Source organism: Stenella coeruleoalba, assembly GCF_951394435.1.
Source record: "Stenella coeruleoalba genome assembly, chromosome: 11".
Lineage (NCBI taxonomy): Eukaryota > Metazoa > Chordata > Mammalia > Artiodactyla > Delphinidae > Stenella > Stenella coeruleoalba.
This window is the reverse complement of record NC_137157.1, coordinates 20347444-20364898: the sequence shown is the minus strand read 5'-3', so window position 1 is coordinate 20364898 and position 17455 is coordinate 20347444. Positions and strand designations below refer to the sequence as shown.

Here is a 17455-nt window from a genome sequence, read left to right as displayed (position 1 = left end):
ATCAGAAAATGCTGCTTTGGGATGGTTTCTATTTAAAGCAGTGATTCCTAAACACTGACCTACAAACTGATTGCAGCAGGATTAATTGGGGTGCTTACTAAAAATATAAATTCTGGGTCCCAACACCCCCAAATTCTGATTCTGCAGGCATAGGGTGGAAGTGACATATCTGCATGATTTTTCAAAGCTCTGTAGGTGATTCTGCTGCTCATTCAGGTGTATAGAAATACCTGAACATGTTATTTAGAAATAAAAATCATTAATTTCAGTGGAATTGTAAGCTTAATCAGATTCTTTGCGCTTATTTACAGAGATGCCTATAGTGTTATAGTTCAGAGAAGCAGCACCGTTTTATGAGCAACCTTATCTTCTCAGTCTAGTCTGGTCATTAATTGTTCCAAGTACCATTTGAATAAGGTGTTGGTTGGTGTTGAATATGAAATAAGGAATAGAATAAACATGTATTACTCTGACAAGTGGTATATCTTTCATAATTCCATGAAACTTAGGTCTCACTGACTCTTAATCAGTTTCTTATGTTTAAATAGTTGGAGTTTGAAACATGCCTTTTAATTTCTCTAGATTCGGCTTTTGACAATAAGGATCCTAAACCACTTTGAGGTTCGGCTTCCAGAATTAACGGAGGTATTTTAACTGTTCATTTTGGGTAACTTTTAAAAAATGTAACTTGACATATTGTTTTCCAAAATGATAATTTTGCAAAAAATTCAAATACCGTGTAAATATCTATCACAAAGTTTGAAAAAAACTTTTTGCCATTCTTATTCCCATCCCCTCAGCAAGGCCACCACTGAAAATGCATAGTTAGTTGGTGACTATTCTTTCAGACTTTTTGTATATACACACATAATTTAAACAAATGGTGTCATGCAAGTTTTTCCATATCCGTACCTCTAGCCCTACCTCATTTCTTTTGAAGTTTGAATAGTGCCCCACAGTTTAAAATATTGTATTTAACCAGTTCCCTCTTGATGGACGCTTAGGTGGGTTGTTGGTAGTTTTGCAGCATTTCTAATAATACTGCCGTGAACATCCTTACACAGATACCTTTGTTCAGGGAAACATTTTAATAATGCAAATGACTACTTCCAGAAGTAGAAATTACTTCTACTTAGAAGTAGAATTGTACAGTGAAAGTATATGTACATTTTCTGTATTTCAAAAAATATTGCCAGTCAACTTGAGTGATTTTGAGAATTACTTTCCTGTTTTTTACTTGTCATGTCTCTGCTAGACACTAAACCTAAATTATCTACCAAAAAGTAAATGATGTGAGGAAGAATGAATCATTTACTCAAAAAATGTATTGCTTATTTAATTTAAAACATTAACATATGCCAGTTTTTCTTTTTTAGACTTCTGTTCACATTTAATGTTCTTTTTGGAAAATCAAAATACTGACCTGCCTCCTGGTTTCCTCTGGTTGTTCAGGATGACGAGCTCTCAGAGCGTCAGTCTGTCTTTGCTGTATTACGCCAGGCAGAACTTGTGCCAGCAACTGTGAATGATTACAGAGAGAAGCTTCTTCATTTGAGAAAACTAAGACATGATGTGGTACAGACTGCAGTCCCTGATGGGCCATTACAGGAGGTAAAAACAGTGTTTGGGGTTTTTTTTTTTAACTCAGTTTATACTTTAAGATCTGTTTAGCTGGCATTTGAGAAAAGAGAAGCATACTAAATAGTCTCCAAAAAATTTAAAAAAAGAGAGAGAGAGAATTTTTAAAAGCAAGAATTATAAAAAAAGAATTTAAAACTAAGTAAATACCCAGTTCTGTTCAATGCTTTGAGTTAAATGGCTCCACAGCCTTTTCAACAGTAGAAATAATTTACTATCCTCCCTTCTCCTGAGTATGTGTGTAGTATGTGAGGGTAGGTAGTAGGTGGCAGCAGGAGGAACAAGGTCAAGTTGACAGCCTGATACTCTTCTCCAGATTTGTTCACTGCTGCAGGACGTCAGCCCTCTACCTTTTGTACCAGGGATTTTCCGTCCATGACCCTTGAGGATACATCACTATCCCTTTGGGAAGAAGGCCAAGTGGAGGCATTCCCCTTTCAAGCAGAGCAGTTCTGTTCTTAACCTGTTCTGTATATTAGCGTCCTGTGTTATGTTCCATTTGGAAAGGGACTCTGCTGCTAAGGTAGACACAAGCACCCCACCCCCAAACAATAATAGAACTACCACTTTACATGATGTTTCCTGAGTGCATGGGGATGCTAGTAACAGTGACTGTCATTCCAAAAGGCGACTGTGAAAGCTTCAGACCCTCTGAACTGAACTCTTAATGCCTAGTTTTGAGAACTCACACATCTGCTTATCAAGTCTCAGCTGCCATTCACATAGTGCTTTGCTGGGTTCTTTGACACCTGTGCTTTACTGATTACCGTTCAAGTTTTGTCTTGTCAGGTGATGGCAGTATTTGTTAGGAATGAATTTAATCATGAGTCAAATCTGTTTATTCAAATATATCCTTTATTTGTGAACATCTGGAGTGAGTTTGAATACTATGTTTTCTTAAGTGATTCTTCTCTGTTAAAAAGTGAGTGACATTTTGGGAAGAGGAGGAAAATTACTGTACCTGAATTTTGGATTGCACCTGCAAGTTTTTTCTTAAAGCAGAAGCTTCTTTCCAAACCTCAGGTTGTCCAAGTCAGGATCCTTGCATTTTGGTGCTGATCTAAACTAATTTCCTATGCTTGCAGGTGCCACTTCGTTATCTGTTAGGCATGTTATATGTTAACTTCAGTGCTCTCTGGGATCCTGTTATTGAACTCATAAGGTAAGCGTGGGTGAAATGGATGAAGCTGTTGTGCTTTCACTACTGCAGAATGATGATGGAGCCAGTATTATACTCTGGGGTGTGATTTAAGTGAATGGATGCGTATGGTGTTTATAGCTACCTTAAAGCCTTTGTGGGACAAGGTGAAGAAAAAGTAAACGTTACTTATTCTATCTGATACCTGTATTATTGAATTTTTTTTACAGTAATAAGTACTGTATAATAATTGTATGCTTTTATTTATATATATTGAGTCATTGAGCCAAACTTTAATTTAAAAATTAAAAATTTAATTTAAAACCCTTGCTGTCTAGTATCCAAAACCCTTTAGCTCTAAAAAGGGCGTTCATAATCACATAAAAAATACATATGTTGTGCCTCGTTTATAGAAATCTGTCCTTCTGCAGGCATTTGTCTTCAGAGGGCCTACTCTAGCTTTTTGTCAGATTGGAAATATATTATGTGTGGCCTCTCAAAACCCTAAATATTAGACCTTAGCAGAACAGGCATTTTGAAAAATAAAGTACAAAAGTTGTTTATGACCCCACATTCAGGGATAACTTAATTAGTATTTTAGTTATATCCTTTCACTTTTTTTTTGTATGAGATATCTCAAAATAGGGTCCATACCACGGGTTTTATTTTATGATCTTTACTCTTAGTTCTCATGCACGTGAAATGGAAAATAAGCAATTTTGGAAAGTCTACTATGAACATCTAGAAAAAGCAGCTACACATGCTGGTATGTAAAGGGATATGAAGGAGGGGACTGCGGGAGGAAATGGTTGTTTAACTGTTTAATTTCTATTGCTTAATTACACATAAAATTGGAAAGCAGAAATGAGAAATGTATTATCTTTGATAACCTTTGGATACTGTTATCATTTGCTTGTATTACTAGAGAAAGGAATGCCATTACTGGCAGAAACACATAGGGTAGTTGTTAACATTTCTCTAGTGGTTATGATGACCTCTTTTCTTTCAGAGAAAGAGCTGCAAAATGACACAAGAGATGAGGAGAGGTCCATTGGAGATGCAAGTTGGGAGCAGACACAGGAAGGAAACGTTGGAACTCTTTATCATGAGCAGTTCGCATTGAAAACCGACCTTCAGGAAAGACTGGACCATACCAATTTTCGGTTTTTGCTCTGGCGAGCTCTGGCAAAATTCCCAGAAAGGGTAGAGCCGCGGTCCAGGGAGCTTTCCCCGCTTTTCTTGAGATTTATCAAGTAAGTGTTCTTGCCTAGGAATACGTCTCTGGTAGGGTGTGAGGAAGAGAAGGTGCAAAGTATTAAATTCCCAGATTGGCTGAGTTCTTTTCTTAAATCTGTCATCTTTTCAAATCATTGGCACCTCTCTAAAGCACTGACTCCATCAGATAACAACTAAACAACTTTTATTTACCACTTAATCTTACATAAACCAAAATTTAACCAGCCCACAAACGCTATTAATAAAAAATTGCAGATTTCAAAGAAAGAAAGGCCTTACCGAGTTAGATCAGTGTACAATGGCCTTGTTATTTCTTGCCCTATTGTTGTTTTCTTGCCTGCCTGGGGCTGAAAATTACTTTCCAGTAACTCAACCTCAGCCACTCTGTTTTGAACCTCTTGACTGTTTCCCATGATGCCGAGGAATGTGCTCTCAAAGAATAACAAGAACTTTCTGGAGCACTGTTTTATATTGACTAGGTATGCTGTGTGAGAGTCAGATTGCTTTAAAACTCTAAAGATAAGGGATGCGGTATATAGAACAGTACTAGTCAATCAATAAAAGTTATGTTTTCTGGAAACATTTCATTACATGGGAAAATGCTGTAGGGTTAGGTTAGGCAGGCTACAGACCACAGCCAGCCAGGCTAGTTCAAGGAACAGCTAGGGAGTCTTGTGGCTATAGCAGGGTGATCCAGGAAGAAAGTAGTTGGAGGTGAGGGCAAAAATTTAACAGGAGACTGAATATGTGTAGGGCCTTTAAGTTTTTTACTGTCAGTGAAATGGAAAGCCATTGGGAGGTTTAAGCAGAAGGATGACATGACTTAAGTTTTCTTGAGGATTTTTCTGGCTGCCATGTTGAGAATGGACTGTAGGACAGCAGTGGTGAGAGCCGAGGGACTGCAGAGTAGAGTTGGGAGGAGACTGCAAAAATCTGGGCAAGAAGTGATGGTGACCAAGGTGGGAATAGTGTAGATGATGAGAGGTAGTTGAATCCTTGACAACTTTTGAAGGATTTCAATTCAAAAAGATATACTTTTGAAGAATTGCAACTAGATTAGCCTGTGGGACTTACCAACAGATCACTCGTGGGATGGGGGTTTGGGGGGTGCATGAAGGAGGAAGGGGAGGAATCAAAGATGTCTGTAAGGTTTTGGCCTGAGCAACTGGAAGAACAGAGTTACCATTTACTGAGATGGACAGAAATGCAGAAGTTTGCTGACTTGTGAGGAAGATCAAGAGTTCATTATTTAAAACATGTTAAGTTTAGGATGCTGAATAGACATCTAGGCACAGATCTCAAGTAGGCAGTTGAGTGTAGAGTTTAAAGTTCAGGGGAAAGGTTTGGTTTAAAGATAGTAAATTTCAGACTCATCAGTATATGGATGGTTTTTAAAATTATGAGACAGGGAATGAAGTCACACCTGGGGGTTTAAATGTAGAGAGGGAAAATTTCCAAGGACTAACAGCAATATTCAGAGGTTGGAAGATAAGGAATCAGCCAAGGATGCCAGGAAAGAGTGATAGAAGAACCAAGACCACTTAATATCCCTTGAAGGAAGTATTTCAAGGAGGGAGTAAACAGTGGAATCAAATGTGTCTGAGACATCAGTCAGATGAAGAATAAAAATTAACCGACACAGAAAGATAGACAAGATGAAAAGGCAGAGGGCTATGTGCCAGATGAAGGAACAAGATAAAACCCCAGAAAAACAACTAAATGAAGTAGAGATAGGCAACCTTCCAGAAAAAGAATTCAGAACAATGATAGTGAAGATGATCCAGAACCTCGGAAAAACAATGGAGGCAAAGATCGAGAAGATGCAAGAAATGTTTAGCAAAGACCTAGAAGAATTAAAGAACAAACAAACAGAGATGACCAATACAATAACTGAAATGAAAACTACACTAGAGGGAATCAATAGCAGAATAACTGAGGCAGAAGAATGGATAAGTGACCTGGAAGACAGAATGGTGGAATTCACTGCTGCGGAACAGAATAAAGAGAAAAGAATGAAAAGAAGTGAAGACAACCTAAGAGACCTCTGGGACAACATTAAACACAACAACATTCTCACTATAGGGATCCCAGAAGGAGAAAAGAGAGAGACAGGACCAGGGAAAATATTTGAAGAGATTATAGTTGAAAACTTCCCTAACATGGGAGAGGAAATAGCCACCCAAGTCCAGGAAGCACAGCGAGTCCCATACAGGATAAACCCAAGGAGAAACACACCAAGACACATAGTAATCAAATTGACAAAAATTAAAGACAAAGAAAAATTACTGAAAGCAGCAAGGGAAAAACAACAAATAACATACAAGGAAACTCCCATAAGGTTGACAGCTGATTTCTCAGCAGAAACTCTACAAACCAGAAGGGAGTGGCATGATATACTTAAAGTGATGAAAGGGAGGACCCTACAACCAAGATTACTCTACCCGGCAAGGATCTCATTAATATTCAATGGAGATATCAAAAGCTTTACAGACAAGCAAAAGCTAAGACAATTCAGCTCCACCAAACCACCTCTACAACAAATGCTAAAGGAACTTCTCTAAGTGGGAAACACAAGAGAAGAAAAGGACCTACAAATACAAACCCAAAACAATTAAGAAAATGGTCATAGGAACATACATGTTGATAATTACCTTAAACGTGAATGGATTAAATGCTCCAACCAAAAGACACAGGCTTGCTGAATGGATACAAAAACAAGACCCATATATATGCTGTCTACAAGTCACCCACTTCAGACCTAGGGATACATGCAGACTGAAAGTGAGGGGATGGAACAAGATATTCCATGCAAATGGAAATCAAAAGAAAGCTGGAGTAGCTATACTCATATCACATAAAATAGACTTTAAAATAAAGAGTGTTACAAGAGACAAGGAAGGACACTACATAATGATCAAGGGATCAATCCAAGAAGAAGATATAACAATTATAAATATATATGCACCAAACATAGGAGCACCTCAATACATGAGGCAACTGCTAACAGCTATAAAAGAGGAAATCGACAGTAACACAGTAATAGTGGGGGACTTTATCACCTCACTTACACCAATGGACAGATTAATAAGGAAACACAAGCTTTAAATGACACAATAGACCAGATAGATTTAATTGATATTTATAGGACATTCCATCCAAAAACAGCAGATTACACTTTCTTCTCAAGTGTGCATGGAACATTCTCCAGGATAGATCACATCTTGGGTCACACATCAAGCCTCAGTAACTTGAAGAAGGTTGAAATCATATCAAGCATCTTTTCTGACCACAGTGCTATGAGATTAGAAACCAATTAAAGGGGAAAAAACATAAAAAACACAAATACATGGAGGCTAAACACTACGTTACTAAATAACCAAGAGATCACTGAAGAAATCAAAGAGGAAATCAAAAAATACCTAGAGAGAAATGTCAATGAAAACACGACAGACAATCCAAAAGCTATGGGATGCAGCAAAAGCAGTTCTAAGAGGGAATTTTATAGCAATACAAGCTTACCTTAAGAAACAAGAGCAATCTCAAATAAGCAATCTAACGTTACACCTAAAGAAACTAGAGAAGGGAAAACAAACAAAACCCAAAGTTAGCAGAAGGAAAGAAATAAAGATCAGAGCAGGAATAAATGAAATAGAAACAAAGAAAACAATAGGAAAGATCAATAAAACTAAAAGCTGGTTCTTTGAGAAGATACACAAAATTGATAAACTATTAGCCAGGCTCATCAAGAAAAAGAGGGAGAGGACTCAATAAAATTAGAAATGAAAAAGGAGAAGTTACAACAGACACTGCAGAAATACAAAGCATCCTAAGGGACTACTACAAGCAACGCTATGCCAATAAAATGGACAACCTGGAAGAATTGGACATGTTCTTAGAAAGGTATAAACTTCCAAGACTGAACCAGGAAGAAATAGAAAATATGAACAGAACAATCACAAGTAATGAAATTGAAACTGTGACTAAAAATCTTCCAACAGGGCTTCCCTGGTAGCGCAGTGGTTGAGAGTCCACCTGCTGATTCAGGGGACACAGCTTCGTGCCCTGGTCCGGGAAGATTCCACATGCTGTGGAGCGGCTGGGCCTGTGAGCCATGGCCACTGAGCCTGCGCGGCAGGAGCCTGTGTTTCGCAACGGGAGAGGCCACAACAGTGAGAGGCCCGTGTACCACAAAAAAAAAAAGAAAAAAATCTTCCAACAAACAAAAGTCCAGGACCAGATGGCTTCACAGGTGAATTCTATCAAACATTTAGAGAAGAGCTAACACCCATCCTTCTCAAACTCTTCCAAAAAAGTGCAGAGGAAGGAACACTCCCAAACTCATTCTATGAGGCTACCATCACCCTGATACCAAAACCAGACAAAGATACTACAAAAAAAGAAAATTACAGACCAATATCACTGATGAATATAGATTCAAAAATCCTCAACAAAATAGTAGCAAACAGAATCCAACAACACATATAAAAGGATCATACGCCATGATCAAGTGGGATTTATCCCAGGGATTCTCCAATATATGGAAGTCAATCAATGTGATACACCATATTAACAAATTGAAGAATAAAAACCATATGATCATCTCAATAGATGCAGAAAAAGCTTTTGACAAAAATCAACACCCATTTATGGTAAAAACTCTCCAGAAAGTGCACATAGAGGGAACCTACCTGAACATAATAAAGGCCATATATGACAAACCCACAGCAAACGTCATTCTCAATGGTGAAAAACTGAAAGCATTTCCTATAAGATCAGGAACAAGACAAGGATGTCAACTCTCACCGCAGTTATTCAACATAGTTTTGGAAGTCCTAGCCTGGACAATCAGAGAAGAAAAAGAAATAAAAGAATACAAATTGGAAAAGAAGAAGTAAAACTGTCACTGTTTGCAGATGACATGATACTATACATAGAGAATCCTAAAGATGCCACCAGAATACTACTAGAGCTAATCAATGAATTAGGTAAAGTTGCAAGGTACAAAATTAATACACAGAAATCTCTTGCTTTCCTACACACTAATGATGAAAAATCTGAAAGAGAAACTAATGAAACAGTCCCATTTACCACTGCAACAAAAAGAATAAAATACCTAGGAATAAACCTACTTAGGGAGACAAAAGACCTGTATGCAGAAAACTATAAGACACTGATGAAAGAAATTAAAGATGATACCCACAGTTGGAGAGATATACCATGTTGTTGGATTGGAAGAATCAATATTGTGAAAATGAATATACTGCCCAAAGCAATCTACAGATTCAATGCAATCCCTATCAAATTACCAATGGCATTTTTTATGGAACTAGAACAAAAACTCTTAAAATTTGTTTGGAGACACAAAAGACCCCGAATAGCCAAAGCAGTCTTGAGGGAAAAAAACAGAGCTGGAGGAATCAGACTCCCTGTCTTCAGACTATACTACAAAGCTACAGTAATCAAGACAACATGGTACTGGCACAAAAACAGAAACATAGATCAATGGAACAAGGTAGAAAGCCCCAAGGTAAACCCACGCACCTGTGGTCAACTAATCTATGACAAAGGAGGCAAGGATATACAATGGAGAAAAGATGGTCTCTTCAATAAGTGGTGCTGGGAAAAACTGGACAGCTACATGTCAAAGAATGAAATTAGAACACTCTCTAACACCATACACAAAAATAAACTCAAAATGGATTAGAGACCTAAATTAAGACTGGATACTATAAAACTCTTAGAGGAAAACATAGGAAGAACACTCTTTGACATAATCACAGCAAGATCTTTTTTGGTACACCTCCTAGAGTAATGGAAATAAAAACAAAAATAAACAAATGGGACCTAATGAAACTTCAAAGCTTTTGCACAGCAAAGGAAACCATAAACAAGACGAGACAACCCTCAGAATGGGAGAAAATATTTGCAAATGAATCAACGGACAAAGGATTAATCTCCAAAATATATAAACAGCTCATGCAGCTCAATATTAAAAAACAAACAACCCAATCCAAAAATGGGCTGAAGACCTAAATAGACATTTCTCCAAAGAAGACATACAGATGGCCAAGAAGCACATGAAAAGCTGGTCAACATCACTAATTATTAGAGAAATGCAAATCAAAACTACAATGAGGTATCACCTGACACCAGTTAGAATGGGCATCATCAGAAAATCTACAAACAACAAATGCTGGAGAGGGTGTGGAGAAAAGGGAACCCTCTTGCACTGTTGGTGGGAATGTAAATTGATACAGCCACTATGGAGAACAGTATGGAGGTTCCTTAAAAAACTAAAAATAGAATTAGCATATGACCCAGCAATCCCACTCCTGGGCATATACCCAGAGAAAACCATAATTCAAAAAGGCACATGCACCCCAATGTTCATTGCAGCACTATTTACAATAGCCAGGTCATGGAAGCAGCCTAAATGCCCATCAACAGATGAATGGATAGAGAATATGTGGTACATGTATACAGTGGAATATTACTCAGACATAAAAAGGAACGAAATTGGGTCATTGGTTGAGACGTGGATGGATCTAGAGACTGTCATACAGAGTGAAGTAAGTCAGAAAGAGAAAAACGAATATTATATATTAACGCATGTATGTGGAAACTAGAAAAATGGTATAGATGAACCAGTTTGCAGGGCAGAAATTGAGACACAGATGTAGAGAACAAACGTATGGACACCAAGGGGGGAAAGCCGCAGGCGGGTGGGAGTGGTGATGTGATGAATTGGGCCATTGGGATTGACATGTATATACTAATGTGTATAAAATTGATGACTAATAAGCAGCTGCTGTATAAAAAAAAATGGTTATCATTAATTTGTGAGAAAATTTTCCACTTATTTTCCTGTATCTAATAAGTTAGTTGTATACTTTTTTCTTCTTTATTCTCTTAATGTAAGTAACTATACTGATTGACTTTAGAAAGTTAAACCTTTCTTGTATCGTTGGAATAAACCTCACTTGTCATGATAGATTAAAAAAAAAAAAAAGTATTGACCATTGGCTTTGGAAGTGACCTTAACAAGAGTTGTTTTGGTTGACCTGATAGGGATGACATTCTGATTAAAATGGCTTAAGAGAAGATGGAGAAGAAAAATGGAAACAGCAAGTGTGGGCAGTTCTTGAAAAAAGGAAGTAGACGTAGGTGGAAGGAGGTGTGGGAGCAGAAGGGGAGCCGTTGTTGTCTGGGTTGACGTTGAGCTTAAACAGCCTGTGTGTAGGCGATGCTAGCATGAATGATCCATAAGGGCGGGGAAATGGGTAATGCAAGAGAGGGGATAAAATCGTGAGAGCCCTGCCTTTGAATAGGCAGGAGGAGACAGGATTCTGTGCATAAGTGAAGAGGTTTGCCTGGATAATTCATTCTGGGAAAGGTTACAAGCAAAGATGCACACAGGTCAGTAGATATGGTGGTGGAAGAGTAATGATTTTCTCTTTTTTTCACATAGGTCTTTGGCCTTTATGTCTAAACAAGAGCAGTGACGTTCAGCTTCCTTGCCTTGTTTTGAAGATCATGTAGTGTTTATCAGTTGTTTTGTGAATTGCAAGGGGCTGTACCTATGCAAGCCGGTATTAAAGGTGTTAGTAGGATATGAAGTTCCTATCATGTTAATTTTTCAAGTTTTTCCCCAAAGAAATAAATTACTCCTTAGCTTAATGTAAAGACCTTCCTCTAGTAGCACAAGGTGCTGTGAGGTGTGGATGGAGGGCGGAGCCTGTAACAGGATGTGAGTCTCTGAGTTTAAGAAAACTTAAAGACTGAAAAGACACAATTTTTTTAAAATGTTGAAGATTAATTGGCACTGATTACCTATAACTAATACTTTTGTAAATGATCCAAACTAATGAAAAACCCAAAGGTCACCTTTAATTCTGACTTTGAAATATATTATGGGCTTTTAATTTGGGGGGTTATAAATTTATACTTCTAAATATGTTTCATATAATTTGGTATTAGGACTAATTGTGAATCCGTTGTAAACATTCTCTGAGAAGAACCAAACCAGAAGCAGAAATGAATGACTAACAATAGCAACAGTATCTCAGTGATAGGTGACATTTAATAGTACTTGCTGTGTGTTAGACACTCTTATAAGTGCTTTGTATGAATTATGTAATAAATGAATGAGTGAACATGCTGTGCATGGAGGTAAAGGTTAATATGTCATGTGGTTAATTGAGGGCTGAGAGTATAGTACACACGTTTTTAAATGGATAATGGTGCAGTTTTTAAAGGACAACTTTGCTCATTTCATTCATTCATTTATTTTTTATTTATTAAGGGTAAGATCCTGCTAGCTAAGAGTACAGCATTGAGTATGGTAGGGTCTCAGCCTTCTAGGTTTAGTGTTGTGTATTAACCTATAGTGTATTTCTTCCAGGTGTGCTGGTAGGATGCTATCCTCAAATATGTATTGCATCAGTGTATTTTTAAATTTATTTATTTATTTTTGGCTGCGTTGGGTCTTAGTTGCTGCGTGCGGGGCCTCTTCTTTGTTGTGGCGCACGGACTTCTCATTGCAGTGGCTTCTCGTTGTGGAGCATGGGCTCTAGGCACGCAGGCTTCAGTAGTTGTAGCACGACGGCTCAGTAGTTGTGGCTCACGAGCTCTAGAGTGCAGGCTCAGTAGTTGTGGCACACGGGCTTAGTTGCTCCGTGGCATGTGGGATCTTCCCGGACCAGGTTTCAAACCCATGTCCCCTGCATTGGCTGGCGGATTCTTAACCACTGTGCCACCAGGGAAGTCCCTATCAGTGTATTTTTGAGTGAGGACTTTAAAGTCTATCTGATCAGTTTCCTTATATCTATAGCCCAGTGTCACGCACAAAACAGACAACAAAGTAATAATTGTTGGATGAATGAACCAAAGTGACACAAAACTAATGCACTGAATGATAGCCTTCAAGATAGCATTAGTTACCTACAGCAACGGACCAAAATTAAAAGGATGGAATTCAGTGAGAACAAATGTGAATACCAACTGCACAAGCTTAGTTTAGAGGAGCCAAAATATAAAGCCTGACTGATTTTCGTTGCCTGGACATTTAGTCTGAGTCTGTGTCATGTTGTGACTTCCCTCAAAAGCAATGAATTGATAGTCCCGCCTGTCTTACCAGCTCATACCTGGAGGACTGAATACTATAATATAATCTACCCCTATCCCCTCCTCCCCAAGTTGTGGTTCCAGAGACAGGGAGGCTGATATCAGCTTAGTCCAAAGTAGACATTTCAAATATTTTCAACAGTGTAACAATGAAGTGGCCATCTTCTGCAGTTAGTGATTGACTTGTCAAATTAGGTACTTAAGAGGCGCTGAGTTTAAATGTTGTAGAAGATGCTTGACTAAGGTGCCTCTGATGTCTCTTCTGTGTGTGAGTCTGTGAACTGGGGACATACATCTGTCATAAACATTTAGGATATTTAGCTTCATCTGTTTCATATTACTCTCTTTCCACTGTAGCAATGAGTATTACCCAGCAGATCTGCAAGTTGCACCAACCCAGGATCTGCGAAGAAAAGGCAGAGGGCTGGGGGCAGAGGAAATAGAAGAGGAACCTGTTGCCGGAGAGGATGAAGAGTTGGGGGAAGAGCTGGCGCCCCAAGATGAACCCTCACAAAAGAAAAAGACAAGAAGAGCTGCGACCAAGTAAGTTCAGCATTGCTGAAAGATTACAGATCCACGGATCCAGGAGGAGCGGGAAGAGACCTCTTGTGACCTCCTGTGAAATAGTCTGGGACAAGATGAATTACTCAGATAATTATTTACCAAAGTGCTGAATCTTCCTGAGATTTTCTTTTACAACCTGAAGAAAACTGCCAGTGTTCTGAGTTTTTTCTTTGCTTGCTTACTATTTATTTTTTCTTGGTTAGCCACAGAATGTTAAGAGTTTGGGGACTTTGGAGTCATCTGATTGTAGCGCCTTTTTATAGATGAGAGCACTGGGGCCTGGAGCAGTTAAATGCCCTTGACCTTTGTCGTTCACTTTTATAGCATTGGGACATTATGTTCGTGTGCTGGGGCAACACAGAATGGAACATCTTTTCCCTTATAAATAAGCGCATCAGCACTCTTAACTTTGCCTTTTGACTTCTTTCCTGATTACTTTTGGCTTTCTTTTTTTCCATGCTGTTACATTCTCTTTCTGACTCTTTGGTTTATTCATTTACCTGAATTGTTAGAAACGTTAGAAAAAAGAAGTGACTCTGCTTTCAGAAGGTACTCCAGCTTACTTGAATATTGTCTGAATTGGGGTGTCAGAGATCCACCAGACTGGCGCTGCTGTGTTATTTTAACACTTTACATCTCAATCTGATATGCACATTTGTTGAGTCTTTCCCATGAGCCATTTGTTAGCTCATCATTCAGCAACTGTATCGAGGTCCTTTTGCTAAGTGCTGGGCAACAGAGATGAATGGTACCTAGCTTCTGCAGAGCTAGAAGCTCAGTCTAATGCCTGGTGAAATATTTTAACAAAGTGTTTTTAAAGGAGTTACAGGAGCACAGTAAAAAAAAATGACTTAATTCTGTCACAAAGGGAAGACTTTTACAAAGGGGAGGGCACCTTTGAAGCTGCAAGACAAAAGTTTGCCAAGCACAGAAGGGCTTGCCAGCTAATGGAAATAGTATATAAAGTGCAGGAGTTTACATACTAAGATCATGGCTAAGCTTCATGGAACCATAGTTCCTTCTCTGCTCCTACCTTCTCACAACTCTGAGCATTCTATCCCCTACTACTTCCTCTAAGACAGAGATTGCTCTTTTCGTCTTTGTATCCTTCAGCATAACAGCTATCCAAAGGTTTGTCCTTGTGTTTATTTGTTGAATAAACGAATAAGCTATTCATGCATTCATACCTCTTCCATTCTCACCCCTGGACCTTTGCTATGTCCTTCTTTCTGCAGTCCCCTTGCCTCATTGCTGCCAAGTGAAATTCTAGTCATACTTCAAGGCACAGTTCTCATTCTGCTTCTTCACTGAAGCTCTTCCTGTCTTTTAAACTAGAAGTTATCTTACCCACCTTCAAGCTTTGATAACAGCTGTTCATACCTCTAATCAGGTGCTGCTCCTTGCCTTGGATACTAATTTTTTTATAAATCATCTATGTAAATTAAAAACTCTTTAAAAATAAGTTCCATGTCTTAATTAATTTTCCTGCCCCCTGTAGCCAAACCTAGAATGTTGCTAGCATTCCCCATCATTGAAAATGTAAGTAAATGGATAATCACATTCTTGGGGCCATCTCAGTATATTCATAGCCCAATTTTATAATCCATGGAACACGTTCCTCACTGGCAAGTATTTAATGAGAACGTGAAAATTAGCTCCTGTTCTCTTTGTCTCCTGAAGGCTACATGGCACATAAAAAATAATAAATGTTGAGGGAAAGTGTATATGTTTCAATAGAAGATTTTAAAAATTTATTTGTAAAACTGAAAAGGCTCAGTGATAAGTAATTACAGAGACATTGTATCAGTCAGAGCTTTCCAGAGAAACAGAACCAGTAGAATGGAGATATATATAGTGTGTGTGTGTGTGTGTGTGTGTGTGTGTGTGTGTGTGTGTGTGTGGAGAGATTTGTTTTAAGGAATTGGCTCACGTGATTATAGGAGCCAGCAAGTCCAGAATTTGTTGGGCAGATAGCAGGTTGGAAACTCAGGCAGGATTTGATGCTTGTAGTCTTGAATGTGAAGTTCGAAGGGTAGGATTTCTGTGTGACAGTCTTACGGCAGAATTCCTTTTCTGAGAAACATCAGTTTTTGCTCTTATAGCTTTCAATTGATTGGATGAGGCCCATCCGCATTATTGAAGGCAATCTCCTTTATTTAAAGTCCACTAGTTGTAGATGTTAACAACATGTACAAAATATTTTCATTGCAACTCCTAGATTAGTGTTTTGTTACCTAACTGGGTACTGCAACTTAGGTTGACACATAAGACTAATTATCACAGGCGTTTAAGCTAAATATAAATAATAGTGCTTCCCTTACCCCTATTTCTCTACAATGTCTTAAAGAGGTCATAATTTCCAGCCATTTTTCTCTATATTAACTAGTAGGGCTTTCACAGTTTTGCTTTCTTTTGCCTAAAACAGAGAAATGTGTTGTTTGCTAAACCCTTGGGAGCTGAAGCACCACAACTTGTGGTCTTGCATTCAGTCCTCGCAGAAAATCTGGGAGGTCTTGTCTTTGTCGAGATGAGGAACCTGAGACTCTGAGACATTCAGTGACTTTCCCCAAAGTCAACAGCTCAGAATGGCAGAACCACACATGCAGCTGGTTTCCACCTCTCTTCACTTCTCCCTGCTTAAGTATTTTTAAAGCCTTGTAGAGTCTATGAATTAAAAGTTGAGCATGCAAATGCGGTAGAAGCGCTCTTCTCGTTCTGTCTCGGTGGATGATGTGGTTTGTTCGAGGCAACCCCATCTTCAGATTTAACTTTTACCACAGAGCATTGCTCTTCCTTCCTCCTTCTTGGTAAGCAAGAGCCATGGTTACCCAAACTTGGACCTCTGTTGCCTGACATCAGTTTTTATGTTATATAAAAGTGAAGGAGTGTATATTTTTCCACTTTCCTGTCTACTGCATAGGAACTAGATAAGGAATCGTTCCAAAAATTATCTGTGTTCCATCTTGGAATGTATTACCATTTTGATTACTTTCTTTCTACATTTGGTTTAATTTATGGTTTATTCTGAGGACATCCTGAATGATTTTCTGGGGTGGGGAGCCTGAATTTCAGGGGAGGACCTGCCTGAGATTTGGAATTCCTGGAGAATGATTTCCTAAATGCAAATAATTAAAACTTGTCTGTGTAATTAACAATGAAACTATAGTCAAGGTGTTCAGAGTACCTGTCACAGACTAAAATTAGTGGGTACTATCATCTCAAGAAAATAACGTCTGTTCTTTAATTCTGTTTTTTTCTGTTTTTCTTGGGGTTTTTTTGTTTGTTTTTTAGGCAGTTAATTGCTCATTTGCAAGTTTTCTCTAAGTTTTCGAATCCACGAGCCTTATATCTGGAATCCAAATTATATGAGCTGTATCTTCAGGTAAGTAAAATAAATTCTTGCCACTACAGTTACTTGTGAACTTTCCTCTCCCTTTTTCTTTGCCAAAATAACTTTTAGGTTTTCAATAATTGTTGGAATAGGGCCCATATCTATACTTTAAGTCTAATTTTTTTTTAATTAACAGATATTTTCTGTATCTTGAGAAACAGTTTTAGACAGTACTAATTTAGCAGATTTTTAAAGAAATTTGGGGTGACTAAACATTGATCGGCTGTATTAACAGTGAGTGTAACAAAGCGTTAGTTGTCTTGTGAGAATTCGTTTTTAGAAGGGAGTGAGGGTTTGTGCCAAGAGAGCTGCTACTTTTCACTGCTAGGCAAGTTAGCCTTATGGAGCGCCAGGGTTCCAGGATC

General features: G+C 38.3%; 1 protein-coding gene across 1 annotated transcript in view; it reads left to right on the top strand.

Annotated features, from left to right (window-relative positions):
• The window catches only part of UTP20 (UTP20 small subunit processome component), a 92451-nt gene that overhangs the window by 19484 nt on the left and 55512 nt on the right, over window positions 1–17455 (top strand). Inside the window, exons 17-23 of the mRNA XM_079935846.1 lie at window positions 583–645; window positions 1453–1611; window positions 2724–2800; window positions 3463–3542; window positions 3786–4029; window positions 13493–13678; window positions 16991–17081. Of these exons, the coding sequence (XP_079791972.1) occupies window positions 583–645; window positions 1453–1611; window positions 2724–2800; window positions 3463–3542; window positions 3786–4029; window positions 13493–13678; window positions 16991–17081 (900 nt within the window). The remainder of the gene's footprint in view (window positions 1–582; window positions 646–1452; window positions 1612–2723; window positions 2801–3462; window positions 3543–3785; window positions 4030–13492; window positions 13679–16990; window positions 17082–17455) is intronic.